At 40.8% G+C, this 18,010-nt stretch overlaps 1 protein-coding gene across 1 annotated transcript in view; it reads left to right on the forward strand.

Annotated features, from left to right (window-relative positions):
* The first annotated feature begins 3,681 nt into the window (after positions 1 to 3,681).
* The window catches only part of wnk4a (WNK lysine deficient protein kinase 4a), an 86,904-nt gene continuing 72,575 nt past the window's right edge, over positions 3,682 to 18,010 (forward strand). Inside the window, 1 exon segment of the mRNA XM_061907639.1 lies at positions 3,682 to 8,038. Coding sequence (XP_061763623.1) covers positions 7,580 to 8,038 — 459 coding nt within the window. The 5' untranslated portion in view covers positions 3,682 to 7,579.

Here is an 18,010-nt window from a genome sequence, read left to right on the forward strand (position 1 = left end):
CCCAAACATGAGAATGTTTCCTGCACTCTTAGGGCCCAAACATGAGAATGTTTCCTGCACTCTAAGGGCCCAAACATGAGAATGTTTCCTGCACTCTTAGGGCCCAAACATGATGATGTTTCCTGCACTCTTAGGGCCCAAACATGAGGATGTTTCCTGCACTCTTAGGGCCCAAACATGAGGATGTTTCCTGCACTCTTAGGGCCCAAACATGAGAATGTTTCCTGCACTCTTAGGGCCCAAACATGAGAATGTTTCCTGCACTCTTAGGGCCCAAACATGAGGATGTTTCCTGCACTCTTAGGGCCCAAACATGAGGATGTTTCCTGCACTCTTAGGGCCCAAACATGAGGATGTTTCCTGCACTCTCAGGAGGCCCAAACATGAGAATGTTTCCTGCACTCTCAGGAGGCTCAAACATGAGGATGTTTCCTGCACTCTTAGGGGCCAAACATGAGGATGTTTCCTGCATAAGGGCCCAAACATGACAATGTTTCCTGCACTCTTAGGGCCCAAACATGATGATGTTTCCTGCACTCTTAGGGCCCAAACATGAGGATGTTTCCTGCACTCTCAGGAGGCTCAAACATGAGGATGTTTCCTGCACTCTTAGGGCCCAAACATGAGAATGTTTCCTGCACTCTTAGGGCCCAAACATGAGAATGTTTCCTGCACTCTAAGGGCCCAAACATGAGAATGTTTCCTGCACTCTTAGGGCCCAAACATGATGATGTTTCCTGCACTCTTAGGGCCCAAACATGAGGATGTTTCCTGCACTCTTAGGGCCCAAACATGAGAATGTTTCCTGCACTCTTAGGGCCCAAACATGAGAATGTTTCCTGCACTCTTAGGGCCCAAACATGAGAATGTTTCCTGCACTCTTAGGGCCCAAACATGAGGATGTTTCCTGCACTCTTAGGGCCCAAACATGAGAATGTTTCCTGCACTCTTGGGCCCAAACATGAGGATGTTTCCTGCACTCTTAGGGCCCAAACATGAGAATGTTTCCTGCACTCTTGGGCCCAAACATGAGAATGTTTCCTGCACTTTTAGGGCCCAAACATGAGAATGTTTCCTGCACTCTTAGGGCCCAAACATGAGAATGTTTCCTGCACTCTTGGGCCCAAACATGGGAATGTTTCCTGCACTTTTAGGGCCCAAACATGAGAATGTTTCCTGCGCTCTTAGGGCCCAAACATGAGAATGTTTCCTGCACTCTCAGGAGGCTCAAACATGAGGATGTTTCCTGCAGTCTTAGGGCCCAAACATGAGGATGTTTCCTGCACTCTTTGGGCCCAAACATGAGGATGTTTCCTGCACTCTTAGGGCCCAAACATGAGAATGTTTCCTGCACTCTTGGGCCCAAACATGAGAATGTTTCCTGCACTTTTAGGGCCCAAACATGAGAATGTTTCCTGCACTCTTAGGGCCCAAACATGAGGATGTTTCCTAAACTCTTGGGCCCAAACATGAGAATGTTTCCTGCACTCTTGGGCCCAAACATGAGAATGTTTCCTGCACTCTTAGGGCCCAAACATGAGAATGTTTCCTGCACTCTTAGGGCCCAAACATGAGGATGTTTCCTGCACTTTTAGGGCCCAAACATGAGAATGTTTCCTGCACTCTTAGGCCCCAAACATGAGAATGTTTCCTGCACTCTCAGGAGGCTCAAACATGAGGATGTTTCCTGCAGTCTTAGGGCCCAAACATGAGGATGTTTCCTGCACTCTTAGGGCCCAAACATGAGGATGTTTCCTGCACTTTTAGGGCCCAAACATGAGAATGTTTCCTGCACTCTTAGGGCCCAAACATGAGAATGTTTCCTGCACTCTTAGGGCCCAAACATGAGAATGTTTCCTGCACTTTTAGGGCCCAAACATGAGAATGTTTCCTGCACTCTTAGGGCCCAAACATGAGGATGTTTCCTGCACTTTTAGGGCCCAAACATGAGAATGTTTCCTGCACTCTTAGGCCCCAAACATGAGAATGTTTCCTGCACTCTCAGGAGGCTCAAACATGAGGATGTTTCCTGCAGTCTTAGGGCCCAAACATGAGGATGTTTCCTGCACTCTTAGGGCCCAAACATGAGGATGTTTCCTGCACTTTTAGGGCCCAAACATGAGAATGTTTCCTGCACTCTTAGGGCCCAAACATGAGAATGTTTCCTGCACTCTTGGGCCCAAACATGAGAATGTTTCCTGCACTTTTAGGGCCCAAACATGAGAATGTTTCCTGCACTCTTAGGGCCCAAACATGAGGATGTTTCCTAAACTCTTGGGCCCAAACATGAGAATGTTTCCTGCACTTTTAGGGCCCAAACATGAGAATGTTTCCTGCACTCTTAGGGCCCAAACATGAGAATGTTTCCTGCACTCTTAGGGCCCAAACATGAGGATGTTTCCTGCACTTTTAGGGCCCAAACATGAGAATGTTTCCTGCACTCTTAGGCCCCAAACATGAGAATGTTTCCTGCACTCTCAGGAGGCTCAAACATGAGGATGTTTCCTGCAGTCTTAGGGCCCAAACATGAGGATGTTTCCTGCACTCTTAGGGCCCAAACATGAGGATGTTTCCTGCACTTTTAGGGCCCAAACATGAGAATGTTTCCTGCACTCTTAGGGCCCAAACATGAGGTATGTGATGCAAACTAGAACATATGTGGAGTACACTTTGAAGCTCTTCCTGTTATCTGGGACTTCATAGTATTAAGATAAACATATCTGGTGTATTAGTGGTCATAGTTAACGTCGATTGTATTACAGGTGTACCTAATGATGTGGCTCGTGGCCGTTGTGATGACGTCACAGTGGAAGATGGTCTCTGGGAGAGGCGGCGTCTGTCTGACGCTGATAAGGTGTGTGGGCTTCTGATAAAGGTTTTTGGTATTTTTTGATTGATTGAGACTTGTATTATTAGATTGCACAGTACAGTACATATTCCATACAATTAACCACTAAATGGTAACACCCCAATAAGTTTTTCAACTTGTTTAAGTCGGGGTCCACCTTCATCTTGTTTCTGTGGTAGAAAGTGAGCGAGCCTCCAAATGTAGGAAATAGAAGTGGCTAAGTGTACGTTTTGGTCACTGAATGTTCGTTTCCGGAATGACAATAGAAAAAAAAAACGTTTGGCTTATTCAAATTTTATTTGGAAATACAGAAAATAACGTCGAAAAATGAAGCAATCTTCTTTTACAGTGTGGAACAGCAACAATTATATATATATATATATTTTAAATGAAGTCCGCATTAATAAAACAAAAAAACTTGGCTAAAAACGATGTTTATTCACATTCCTGAACCGGAAGTTGCTATTTAGGGAAAGCAAGTGTTATTTTTCAGGAACAATGACCACACCTGTTCAAAAAGGCTTAATATTTATTTTATATATAACAAACTTTAAAATAATTATCAGCGGAAAGTGACCAAAAACGATGTTTGTTTACATTCGTGAACCGGAAATTGCTATTTAGGGAAAACAAGTGTTAATTTTTTAGCATCAATGACTACACCCCCCCAAAAAATGCCTAGTATTTATTTTATATATAACAAACTTTAAAAGAATTATCAGCGGAAAGTGACCAAAAACGATGTGTGTTCACGTTCGTGAACCGGAAGTTGCTATTTAGGGAAAACAAGTGTTATTTTTCAGGATCAATGACTATCCCCCCCCCCCCCCCCCCCCCCCCGAAAAAAAGGCTTAGTATTTGTTTTATATATAACAAACTTTAAAAGAAAATTCAGCGGAAAGTGACCAAAAATGATGTTTGTTCGCATTCCGGAACCGGAAGTTGTTATTAAGAGACCAAACCGCGGATTGGCAAGTAGTAAAAACGTGTTGATTTATTTTGCGTTTATAAAATATTGATCATTATCATCTATTTTTTTAAAAGCAGGAAACATACCTTTTTTTTTAACCTACTGGAAAGTACCCGCAGTCTCATCTTTAAATAGAAACTTTGGATGTTGGAATATTTAAAAAAAGAATTAGGTTGTCTGTTTATGCTGACTTTTTATCTCAGAATTTAGACTTTTTTTTTCTCTCTCTCTCTCAGGCTTTGCGTTTCCGCCACAAAATAGGAAAACAAATTACTCAATGGTAAGGCATAATTATGAGATTAAAAAAGAGTTTAATTTATAAAAAGGGAAAGTCAAAATTATGAGATATAGCTATAATTGAAATTACTAGATAAAAAGTTATATGTATGGGATACAACATCGAAATCATGAGATTAATAAGTCAATAAATGGGATTAAAAAAGTCCAAATATGTCCAAATAAACATTCATAATTGGCCCTGCCATGAGGTGGCGACATGTCCAGGGTGTATACCGCCTTCCGGCCGGATCAGGGTCGAGCTGTAGGAAATGGATGGATATAAAATGACGAAATCCTGTTTTTAAAAAAGTCACAATTATAACATTGAAATTGTAAATTGATTGATTCATTGATTGATAGTTTTATGAGTAGATTGCACAGTACAGTACATATTGTATTATTAGATTGCACAGTACAGTACATATTTTATTAGTAGATGTGCACAGTACAGTACATATTGTATTAGTAGATAGCACAGTACAGTACATATTCTGTACAATTGACCACTAAATGGTAACACCCCAATAAGTTTTTCAACTTGTTTAAGTTGGGGTCCACCTTCATCAATTCATGGTATTAACTGTATGCTATAAATCAGTATTTTTCAAAAAATTTTCAGCCACGCCACAATTTTTGCGTTGAAAAAATGCGGCGGCACACCACCAGCAGACATCATTAAAAAACCAAACTCAGTTGACAGTAAAAAGTGGTCGGACATGACTTTAAAGCATAACAAGCATGCATGACTATAGCTCTTGTCTCAAAGTAGGTGTACTGTCACCACCTGTCACATCACACCCTGACTTATGTTCACTTTTTGCTGTTTTCCTGTGTGTCGTGTTTTAGTACTGGTCTTGCGCTCCTATTTTGGTGGCTTTTTCTCTTTTTTTTCGTATTTTCCCTTAGCACTCTCATGTCTTCCTTTGAGCGATATTTCCCACATCTACTTTATTTTAGCAATGAGGAATATTTCAGTTGTTTTTATCCTTCTTTGTGGGGACATTGTTGATTGTCATGTCATGTTTGGATGTACTTTGTGGACGCCGTCTTTGCTCCACAGTAAGTATTTGCTGTCGTCCAGCATTCTGTTTTTGTTTCCTTTGTAGCCAGTTCAGTTTTAGTTTGGTTCTGCATAGCCTTCCCTAAGCTTCAATGCCTTTTCTTTGGGGCACTCACCTTTTGTTTATTTTTGGTTTAAGCATTTGACACCTTTTTTTTACCTGCACGCTGCCTCCCGCTGTTTCCCACATCTACAAAGCAATTAGCTACCTGCTTTTACCTGCTGATATGGAAGAGTATTACAGGGTTACTCTGCCCAGCTCTAGACGGCACTGACACTCAACAACAACACATCATTTGCAGACTATTATTACTGCTTTGCAAAAAATATTTTTAAGGTGAAATTTGATCATCTCCCACGGCACAGTGGTTGAAAAACACTGTTATATACTATATCTCAGAACTAAAGTTATGAGCAAAAAATATTGAGATGAAAAGTTATAATCTCATGATTTCGATATTGTTAAATCTTATATTTTCGACTTCTTTATTCCATGATTTTGACTTTTTATCTCATAATTAGGACTTTATTTCATATTTATGACTTTCTTACCGGACAGCACGGTGGTAGAGTGGTTTGTGCGTCTGCCTCACAATACGAAGGTCCTGGGTTCGATCCTGGGATCTTTCTGTGTGGAGTTTGCATGTTCTCCCCATGACTGCGTGGGTTCCCTCCGGGTAGTCCGGCTTCCTCCAAAGACATGCACCTGGGGATAGGCCCCTCCCACCTCCAAAGACATGCACCTGGGGATAGGCCCCTCCCACCTCCAAAGACATGCACCCCGGGGATAGGCCCCTCCCACCTCCAAAGACATGCACCTGGGGATAGGCCCCTCCCACATCCAAAGACATGCACCCCGGGGATAGGCCCCTCCCACCTCCAAAGTATTGCACCCGGGGATAGGCCCCTCCCACATCCAAAGACATGCACCCGGGGCTAGGCCCCTCCCACCTCCAAAGACATGCACCTGGGGATAGGCCCCTCCCACTTCCAAAGACATTCACCTGAGGATAGGCCCCTCCCACCTCCAAAGACATGCACCTGGGGATAGGCCCCTCCCACCTCCAAAGACATGCACCTGGGGATAGGCCCCTCCCACCTCCAAAGACATGCACCTGGGGATAGGCCCCTCCCACCTCCAAAGACATGCACCCGGGGATAGGCCCCTCCCACCTCCAAAGACATGCACCTGGGGATAGGCCCCTCCCACCTCCAAAGACATGCACCTGGGGATAGGCCCCTCCCACCTCCAAAGACATGCACCTGGGGATAAGTTGATCGGCAACCCTAAATGGTCCCTCATGTGTGAATGTTGTCTATCTGTGATGAGGTGGTGACTTGTCCAGGGTGTAAAATGCCTCCCGCCCGAATGCAGCTGAGATAGGCTCCGGCACACCCTGTGACCTCAAAGGGAATAAGCGGTAGAAAAATGGATGGATGGACTTTCTTACCTCACAACTTGGATTTATCTCATAATTATGACTTTTTTATCGCATAATTTAGATTTTTTTTTGTCTGTATAATTGTGTCTTTTAATGTTATATGGCTCCACTTTGGACGGGACTCTCGCTACTATATCCACTTTGGACTTGATTCTCAGGGTTCCGTTAGATCCACTATGGATTGGACTTTCACAATATCATGTCTATCTGTGTTGGCCCTGCGATGAGGTGGCGACTTGTCCAGGGTGTACCCCGCCTTCCGCCCGGTTGTAGCTGAGATAGGCGCCAGTGCCCCCCGCAACCCCAAAAAAGGGAATAAGCGGTAGGAAATGGATGGATGGGATGTTAGATCCCCTCGACATCCATTGCTTGCGGTCCTCTCCAAGGTTTCTCATAGTCATCATGGTCGACGTCCCACTAGGGTGAGTTTTTCTTCGCCTTTATGTGGGCCCTACCGAGGTTTGTGCAGCCCTTTGAGACACTAGTGATTTAGGGCTATATAAATAAACATTGATTGATTGATTGATTGATAATTTCCTTTTTTTCAACTCGTAATTATGACTTTTTATCTGAAAATCGGACTTACCATCAAGGTGTTTGTAATGGGGTCAATGTTTATGAAAGTGTTGCTCCTTCACTCTTGTTGAATGTTCTTCAATCCATCCATTTTTTACCGCTTGTCCCAAGAAGATAAAAAGCGAGCGTCTTGCCTGAAGGTGACGCCTCCACCTTCTGATCCCCGCTATGAACAGGGGGCGTGGCGAGTGGGCGGAGCCAGCGCCTGACATGGCCGTGACTCCGCCCACTCGTCCACATCTCCTGCGCGTCTCCCTCCCACGCACATGCTGGGGGGAACCAAACTCGCGACCATTTCCTGCGCCACGATGCGTTAACTTCTGACGCGCAGCCCAAGTAGGCGCGAGTCCACTTTTCTGTAGTTTTGGACGATGGTGCGCGTGCGCGTGTAGAGCAGGAGCGACATGTCCCACGCACAGGTGGAGAGCCCTGGACGCGGCTTCCCGCGGGGCCTGCAGGGCGCACGCAGGAACTCCTACGGCCTGCAGAAGATCAGCATGGACGTGGGCGTCCTGTCCAAGGATTTGTCCTGGTCCGCGGAGAACATCCTCGGTCTGCAGGAGTCCCGGGCCGAGGAGGAGGAGGAGGGGGAGACGACCCCCGGGAAGTGGGACCCCCCACCGAGGTCCAGCTCGGACTCTGACACCGAGGTGCTGCGCGGGAAAGGAGGGTCCTCTCCCGCGCCGGCCCCGGACCCCCGCTGGGAGGAGGAGAAGGAGGACGCGGAGACCAAGGCCGTGGCCACGTCGCCCGACGGGAGGTACCTCAAGTTCGACATCGAGATCGGGAGGGGGTCCTTCAAGAACGTCTACAAGGGTCTGGACACCGAGACCACCGTGGAGGTGGCCTGGTGTGAGCTGCAGGTAGGAACACGTGACTCTTCTTCTTCTTCTTGACAACACCTGTCTGCTGATTGGGGATGGACGCGCTCACTTGTGACGTCATCCGCTCTCATTCCTTTGAACTATTATTGTCTTATTAATGATGTTATTAACTGTCATAGTTTAATGTTAACTATTATATTTTGCAGGTTATTAACTACTATAGTTTTATATAATAACTATTATAGTTTGTATATTATTAACTAATAGTTTTATATTATTAATGATTATAGGTTTATGTTAACTAATATAGTTTTGTGTTATTAAGTGTTATAGTTTTTTGTTATCAACTACTATAGTTTTATGTTATTAACTATTTTAGTTTCATGTTATTAACTATTGTAGTTTTTCACAACTATAGTTTATATGTTAACTTTTATAGTTTTATGTTAATAACTACTATAGTTTGTATGTTATTAACTAATAGTTTTATATTATTAACAATTATAGGTTTATGTTATCAACTGATACACTTTTTTGTTACTAACTATTGTAGTTTTTTAAACTATTATAGTTTTACGTCATTAACTATTATATTTTGCAGGTTATTAACTATTATAGTTTTAAGTGAATAACAATAATAATTTGTATGTTGAGGTGGCGACTTGTCCAGGGTGTACACCGCCTTCCGCCCGATTGTAGCTGAGATAGGCGCCAGCGCCCCCCCCAACCCCAAAAAGGGAATAAGCGGTAGAAAATGGATGGATGGATGTTATTAACTAATAGTTTTATATTATTAACGATTATAGGTTTATGTTAACTAATATAGTTTTGTGTTATCAAGTGTTATAGTTTTTTGTTATTAACTACTATAGTTTATGTTATTAACTATTTTAGTTTCATGTTATTAACTATTACAGTTTTTTACAACTATTTTATATGGTAACTTTTATAGTTTTATGTTAATAACTACTATAGTTTGTATGTTATTAACTAATAGTTTTATATTATTAACGATTATAGGTTTATGTTATCAACTGATAAACTTTTTTGTTACTAACTATTGTAGTTTTTTAAACTATTATAGTTTTACGTTATTAACTATTATATTTTGCAGGTTATTAACTATTATAGTTTTAAGTGAATAACAATAATAATTTGTATGTTGAGGTGGCGACTTGTCCAGGGTGTACACCGCCTTCCGCACGATTGTAGCTGAGATAGGCGCCAGCGCCCCCCGCAACCCCAAAAAGGGAATAAGCGGTAGAAAATGGATGGAATGGATGTTATTAACTAATAGTTTTATATTATTAACGATTATAGGTTTGTGTTAACTAATATAGTTTTGTGTTATTAAGTGTTATAGTTTTTTGTTATTAACTACTATAGTTCATGTTATTAACTATTTTAGTTTCATGTTATTAACTATTAGTTTTTTACAACTATATTTTATATGGTAACTTTTATAGTTTTATGTTAATAACTACTATAGTTTGTATGTTATTAACTAATAGTTTTATATTATTAACGAATATAGGTTTATGTTATCAACTGATAAACTTTTTTGTTACTAACTATTGTAGTTTTTTAAACTATTATAGTTTTATGTTAATAACTATTATAGTTTTATGTGAATAACTATTATAATGTGTATGTTATTAACAAATAGTTTTATATTATTAACGATTATAGGTTTATGTTAACTAATATAGTTTTGTGTTATTAAGTATTATAGTTTTTCGTTATTAACTACTATAGTTTTATGTTAATAACTATTATAGTTTCATGTTATCAACTACTATAGCTTTTTACAACTATAGTTTGTATGTTAACTTTTATAGTTTTATGTTAACTATTATAGTTTTGTGTTATTAACTATTATAGTTTTATGTTATTAACTATTATAGTTTAGTGTTATTAGCTTTTATAGTTTTATGTTAACTATTATAGTTTTATGTTTTTAACTATTATAGTTTAGTGTTATTAGCTTTTATAGTTTTATGTTATTAACTATTATAGTTTTACAACTCCCGTTTCCATATGAGTTGGGAAATGGTGTTTGATGTAAATATAAACAGAATACAATGATTTGCAAATCCTTTTCAAGCCATATTCAGTTGAATATGCTACAAAGACAACATATTTGATGTTCAAACTCATAAACTTTATTTTTTATTGCAAATAATAATTAACTTAGAATTTCATGGCTGCAACACGTGCCAAAGTAGTTGGGAAAGGGCATGTTCACCACTGTGTTACATCACCTTTTCTTTTAACAACACTCAATAAACGTTTGGGAACTGAGGAAACTAATTGTTGAAGCTTTGAAAGTGGAATTCTTTCCCATTCTTGTTTTATGTAGACCTTCAGTCCTTCAACAGTCCGGGGTCTCCACTGTCGTATTTTAAGCTTCATAATGCACCACACATTTTCCATGGGAGACAGGTCTGGACTGCAGGCGGGCCAGGAAAGTACCCGCACTCTTTTTTTACAAAGCCACGCTGTTGTAACTCGTGCTGATTGTAGCTTGGCATTGTCTTGCTGAAATAAGCAGGGGCGTCCATGAAAAAGATGGCAGTATATGTTGTTCCAAAAGCTGTATGTACCTTTCAGCATTAATGGTGCCTTCACAGATGTGTAAGTTACCCATGCCTTGGGCACTAATGCACCCCCATACCATCACACATGCTGGCTTTTACACTTTGCGTCGATAACAGTCTGGATGGTTCACTTCCCCTTTGGTCCGCATGACACCATGTGGAATATTTCCAAAAAGGTGCCGGGCCACATGTGGTGGTGTGACACAAGCTGAGGGTGAGGCCTGCTGCTGCATCAACAAGCGGTGGTGTTTACAGCAACACAACATGAGGTGGTGTTTACACCGCCCACATCCCTGTGTGGACATTTCCATGTAGGGGGGGTGGGGGGGTCAGTGTACCAAGGACTGTAAGCTCATTAGCAGCCATTAAAGAGCTTAAACGGGCTCACATCAGATCAAACATGGCCGACACCTCACTTCTACTTGGTCAGCACGGGGCCGTATCGTCACAGCCACGCTGATACTGACTGATACCGACTCTTTGGAAATGAAATGGTGTCAACTCCAAAAATGTAATGATTCACTTTTATTTCAAACAAAACATAATTAATCAAATCAACAGTGCAAAAAAAAAAAAAAAAGGTCAACAAAAATTACTATTAGCTTTTATTTCCTCAGTTTGAAAACAATACCAAAATCGACAAAAATACATGAAATTGTGATCGTAAAAAAGATCGATCTTATCACTGTGGTGTGTGAATGTGAGTGTGAATGTTGTCCGTCTATCTGTGTTGGCCCTGTGATGAGGTGGTGACTTGTCCAGGGTGTACCCCGCCTTCCGCCCGACTGTAGCTGAGATAGGCGCCTGCGACCCCAAGAGGGAATAAGCGGTAGAAATGGATGGATGGATGGAATTTAATATTATAATAATATATTTCAGTTGAATCTGTGTTGGCCCTGCGATGAGATGGCGACTTGTCCAGGGTGTACCCCGCCTTCCGCCCGACTGTAGCTGAGATAGGCGCCAGCGCCCCCCGCGATCCCAAAAGGGAATAAGCGGTAGAAAATGGATGGATGGATGGAATTTAATATTATAATAATATATTTCAGTTGAATCTGTGTTGGCCCTGCGATGAGGTGGCGACTTGTCCAGGGTGTACCCCGCCTTCCGCCCGATTGTAGCTGAGATAGGCGCCAGCGCCACCCGCGACCCCAAAAGGGAATAAGCGGTAGAAATGGATGGATGGATGGAATTTAATATTATAATAATATATTTCAGTTGAGTCTGTGTTGGCCCTGCGATGAGGTGGCGACTTGTCCAGGGTGTACTCCGCCTTCCGCCCGATTGTAGCTGAGATAGGCGCCTGCTACCCCAAAAGGGAATAAGCGGTAGAAATGGATGGATGGATGGAATTTAATATTATAATAATATATTTCAGTTGAATCTGTGTTGGCCCTGCGATGAGGTGGCGACTTGTCCAGGGTGTACCCCGCCTTCCGCCTGACTGTAGCTGAAATAGGCACCAGCGCCCCCCCGCGACCCCAAAAGGGAATAAGCGGTAGAAAATGGATGGATGAATATATAGTCTATTACATAATGGGCTTCTCTGCTTAGGCTGCTGCCCCCGCGACCCGACCTTGGATAAGTGGAAGAAAGTGGAAGGATGGACTTTATATAATTTAATATCAATCAATCAAAGTTTACTTTTATAGCCCTAAATCGCCAGTGTCTCAAATAATTCATAATAATGTCATTTATATAATTTAATTTGAATTCAACAATGAACAGATGCAATACTCCTCCAGTGTTAATGGTACTTGGCCACCCTGGAAGCGAGTATTAGGGATTTGTGAGCTGCACTGTGGACCGACCTTTAGCCGCCAGCTCGCCAGTGAGGTCATATTTTCAGGACACGGCCAAATTGATATCATTTACATCATCTGTATCGCACAAATTTGGTGTAGGGAATTTGGGGGTTAAACCATCTAAGACAAAAAAAAAAAAAAAGACAATCCAAAAGGGGTTTGGATACTAACTAAAGCGACGACTCCTTTTCCAACTCCTGCTGCGTCTTCTTATTCTCTGGCGGAGCAGCTGGCAAGAGTCTCGTTGTGGAGTTGTTCAGTCCCGTTATAAAGTGTTCATGTGTTTGAAATCATGCAGTTGGAGGACAGAGTCAGCACAAAAACACTTTTTGGGCTTTTGGACAAAACCAACCTTTTGTCTGTTACTTACTTCTGCAGTCTTGGTGAGGCGCACCTGGGCCAGGTGTGGACTGAAGGCACAATAAAAAAAGCTGCTAAAAGAAGATTTATGTGTTTGCAAGTGAGGGAGAGTCTGGAGGAGGACCGGCCAAAAGGGGAAGCATTTAGGCGTGACGCACAGCCCGACATTGACTGTCTGACGCACGTAGTTTGGTGACATCATTACTTGGCACACAGGAAGATGTTTACATGTTAGAGATGTTGAGGTGTGATGATAGACTACATGTTAGAGATGTTGAGGTGTGATGATGGACTACATGTTAGAGATGTGATGATAGACTACATGTTAGAGATGTTGAGGTGTGATGATAGACTACATGTTAGAGATGTTGAGGTGTGATGATGGACTACATGTTAGAGATGTGATGATAGACTACATATTAGAGATGTTGAGGTGTGATGATAGACTACATGTTAGAGATGTGATGATAGACTACATGTTAGAGATGTTGAGGTGTGATGATAGACTACATGTTAGAGATGTTGAGGTGTGATGATGGACTACATGTTAGAGATGTGATGATAGACTACATATTAGAGATGTTGAGGTGTGATGATAGACTACATGTTAGAGATGTGATGATAGACTACATGTTAGAGATGTTGAGGTGTGATGATAGACTACATGTTAGAGATGTTGAGGTGTGATGATAGACTACATGTTAGAGATGTTGAGGTGTGATGATAAACTACATGTTAGAGATGTTGAGGTGTGATGATAGACTACATGTTAGAGATGTTGAGGTGTGATGATAGACTACATGTTAGAGATGTTGAAGTGTGATGATAGACTACATGTTAGAGATGTGATGATAGACTACATGTTAGAGATGTTGAGGTGTGATGATAGACTACATGTTAGAGATGTGATGATAGACTACATGTTAGAGATGTTGAGGTGTGATGATAGACTACATGTTAGAGATGTTGAGGTGTGATGATAGACTACATGTTAGAGATGTTGAGGTGTGATGATAGACTACATGTTAGAGATGTTGAGGTGTGATGATAGACTACATGTTAGAGATTTTGAAGTGTGATGATAGACTACATGTTAGAGATGTTGAGGTGTGATGATAGACTACATGTTAGAGATGTGATGATAGACTACATGTTAGAGATGTTGAGGTGTGATGATAGACTACATGTTAGAGATGTTGAGGTGTGATGATAGACTACATGTTAGAGATGTTGAGGTGTGATGATAGACTACATGTTAGAGATGTTGAGGTGTGATGATAGACTACATGTTAGAGATGTGATGATAGACTACATGTTAGAGATGTTGAGGTGTGATGATAGACTACATGTTAGAGATGTTGAAGTGTGATGATAGACTACATGTTAGAGATGTGATGATAGACTACATGTTAGAGATGTTGAGGTGTGATGATGGACTACATGTTAGAGATGTGATGATAGACTACATGTTAGAGATGTTGAAGTGTGATGATAGACTACATGTTAGAGATGTTGAGGTGTGATGATAGACTACATGTTAGAGATGTGATGATAGACTACATGTTAGAGATGTTGAGGTGTGATGATAGACTACATGTTAGAGATGTTGAGGTGTGATGATAGACTACATGTTAGAGATGTTGAGGTGTGATGATAGACTACATGTTAGGGATGTGATGATAGACTACATGTTAGAGATGTTGAGGTGTGATGATAGACTACATGTTAGAGATGTTGAGGTGTGATGATAGACTACATGTTAGAGATGTGATGATAGACTACATGTTAGAGATGTTGAGGTGTGATGATAGACTACATGTTAGAGATGTGATGATAGACTACATGTTAGAGATGTTGAGGTGTGATGATAGACTACATGTTAGAGATGTTGAGGTGTGATGATAGACTACATGTTAGAGATGTTGAGGTGTGATGATAGACTACATGTTAGAGATGTTGAGGTGTGATGATAGACTACATGTTAGAGATGTGATGATAGACTACATGTTAGAGATGTTGAGGTGTGATGATAGACTACATGTTAGAGATGTTGAAGTGTGATGATAGACTACATGTTAGAGATGTGATGATAGACTACATGTTAGAGATGTTGAGGTGTGATGATGGACTACATGTTAGAGATGTGATGATAGACTACATGTTAGAGATGTTGAAGTGTGATGATAGACTACATGTTAGAGATGTTGAGGTGTGATGATAGACTACATGTTAGAGATGTGATGATAGACTACATGTTAGAGATGTTGAGGTGTGATGATAGACTACATGTTAGAGATGTTGAGGTGTGATGATAGACTACATGTTAGAGATGTTGAGGTGTGATGATAGACTACATGTTAGGGATGTGATGATAGACTACATGTTAGAGATGTTGAGGTGTGATGATAGACTACATGTTAGAGATGTTGAGGTGTGATGATAGACTACATGTTAGAGATGTGATGATAGACTACATGTTAGAGATGTTGAGGTGTGATGATAGACTACATGTTAGGGATGTGATGATAGACTACATGTTAGAGATGTTGAGGTGTGATGATAGACTACATGTTAGAGATGTTGAGGTGTGATGATAGACTACATGTTAGAGATGTGATGATAGACTACATGTTAGAGATGTTGAGGTGTGATGATAGACTACATGTTAGAGGTGTGATGATAGACTTCATGTTAGAGATGTTGAGGTGTGATGATAGACTACATGTTAGAGATGTTGAGGTGTGATGATAGACTACATGTTAGAGATGTTGAGGTGTGATGATAGACTACATGTTAGAGATGTGATGATAGACTACATGTTAGAGATGTTGAGGTGTGATGATAGACTACATGTTAGAGATGTGATGATAGACTACATGTTAGAGATGTTGAGGTGTGATGATAGACTACATGTTAGAGATGTTGAGGTGTGATGATAGACTACATGTTAGAGATGTTGAGGTGTGATGATAGACTACATGTTAGAGATGTTGAAGTGTGATTATAATACCTAATAAAGCAATAATAATATAGTGAAGAAATGCTGATATAAAGGGTAGGTGTCGCGCTGTTTTCTGTTTTAACATGTTCTATCTACACTTCTGTTCAAATGTAGTAATCACTAATTCATCTCGTCGTTGACACTTTACATTATTTTTGGATGATACCACTCATTTGGGTACGGATCCGATACCAAGTAGTAACCGAATCACACATTGGTCATATTCAGAGTCCTCATGTGTCCAGGGACTTAATTACTGACTTTATAAACATAATATGAATTTTAAAAAGGAAAGGAAAAATATTTTGTGATGCAAAAAAAATATTGATGTAATCATAGTAGTATCGACTAGATATGCTCTTGTACTTGGTATCATTACAGTGGATGTCAGGTGTAGATAGTTGGCATTGTGACGGCTACAGTGTGTAGTGAAGCATGTTTAGCTATTCCTCGTCCTCCAGTGATAATAATACATGTAAGAAACTTACTTTATTTGTCGCCATGGAGACCAGGATTAGTGATTCAGAAGTAGCAAAAACACCGCTTGCTAGCTAGCCATGTCTTAAAGCAGCTCTTCCTGAGGGTGTCTCTGTGTTATTACTTCACTTTTATCTTGACTTTTTACACCAAAATTTTCCGTCTGCTTGTAAGTACTCAGTGTGTGCGTACTGCCGAACATGCTACTTTGCTAGTAAAACCAGCAATGTCATAATGTGACAACACACCGTCATGCCCGAGAACTGGTGCTTTTCAAACAGGGTATAGTACCGTTTTTAAGTCATATACTATACCGGTAGTCTTATACCGTACAACCCTACTGTAATTATAATTAATGATGACTATTATGATGAATTAAAAGAGTCCAGTAATGGGACAACAAGCTCTTAGTGCTTTTGCTGCCATCTAGTGTCCACTTTTAAGTCTGTGTGCTAAAAAAAAAAAGAGTAAAACATTAATACATTATTTGTTTTGCCATTTTTTTTAATCATGTGCTTTTTGATGTTGATCTTATAACAAATCACCAGTTAAAAAAGTTAAAAACAATTTTAAAAACCTTGCGCCGTTTCCTGCACTCTTTTGAAAAAGCTGCCACCTATTCGGACATTTTAGTTATTTCATCTTTTTTTTTTTTTTTTTGGCACCAATGGAGTCCCAGTTGACTCTTTGTCACTCCAGCGGCACTGAGAGCAGACTCGGCCAAACAACCTCTGGGTAACGTTGCAATTGTCAAAACAATTGACTTAAAAAAACAACAACAAAAAAGCGCTCCATTTTAAGCAAAAAAAGGCTCCGCTCGTCCGATAATGCGCTAGCTTTGGTGCTAATGATTAGCATTAGCGAGTTTACATGGCGATTTTAACACCACCAGATGCGTTCCTGAAAACCAAAGCTAAGATGCACATTGCAACCAAACATCTGGTGTTTAATAAGCACAATACTTACAGTGTCAACACTTTCTAGGGCGCAACTTAAACCCGAACACCCTACTATACACTACTGCTATCTGGCATCTTGGACTTCTGATGTCTTGCTTCGAAATGAGACCCAAAAAGGTGATAATAAAACAAGACAGCAGGTAATATAATCAGCTCCATTCTGAAAACAATGACATTTTATCCGTCAAAACAATACATTTTTATCAACACACACAAAAGTGACAAAAATAATCAATTTCAAGATACTGGAAATTGGTACCGTATCGGTTCAAATGTGATCCATCCCTCGCGGGGACAATCACAAAAAGAGCCGTCATGAGTTCAACAAAGCATCGCTTTTAAATTCACCTTAAATACCGATCGGCTCCTAAATACAACCCATAGCTCGGTTGGTAGAGTGGCCGTGCCAGCAACTTGAGGGTTGCAGGTTCGATTCCCGCTTCCGCCATCCTAGTCACTGCCGTTGTGTCCTTGGGCAAGACACTTTACCCACCTGCTCCCAGTGCCACCCACACTGGTTTAAATGTAACTTAGATATTGGGTTTCACTATGTAAAGCGCTTTGAGTCACTAGAGAAAAGCGCTACATAAATATAATTCACAATTCAAATTCACATTTGCTGCCATCTTGTGGACATAGTGAGTAGAAAGTGCAGCATTGACTTATATGACCCAATACAATCTTCCTGAGGGAACTCTCCTGAAGGAATAAAGTACTAACTATCTATCTACAAACAACCTTCCCTAGTCATGGTGCAAAAATAAAACCATGCAACTAGCTAGCATCAAAGTCAGCACACATACAGTAACACA

This window comes from Nerophis ophidion, linkage group LG08 (assembly GCF_033978795.1).
Source record: "Nerophis ophidion isolate RoL-2023_Sa linkage group LG08, RoL_Noph_v1.0, whole genome shotgun sequence".
NCBI classification, from domain to species: domain Eukaryota; kingdom Metazoa; phylum Chordata; class Actinopteri; order Syngnathiformes; family Syngnathidae; genus Nerophis; species Nerophis ophidion.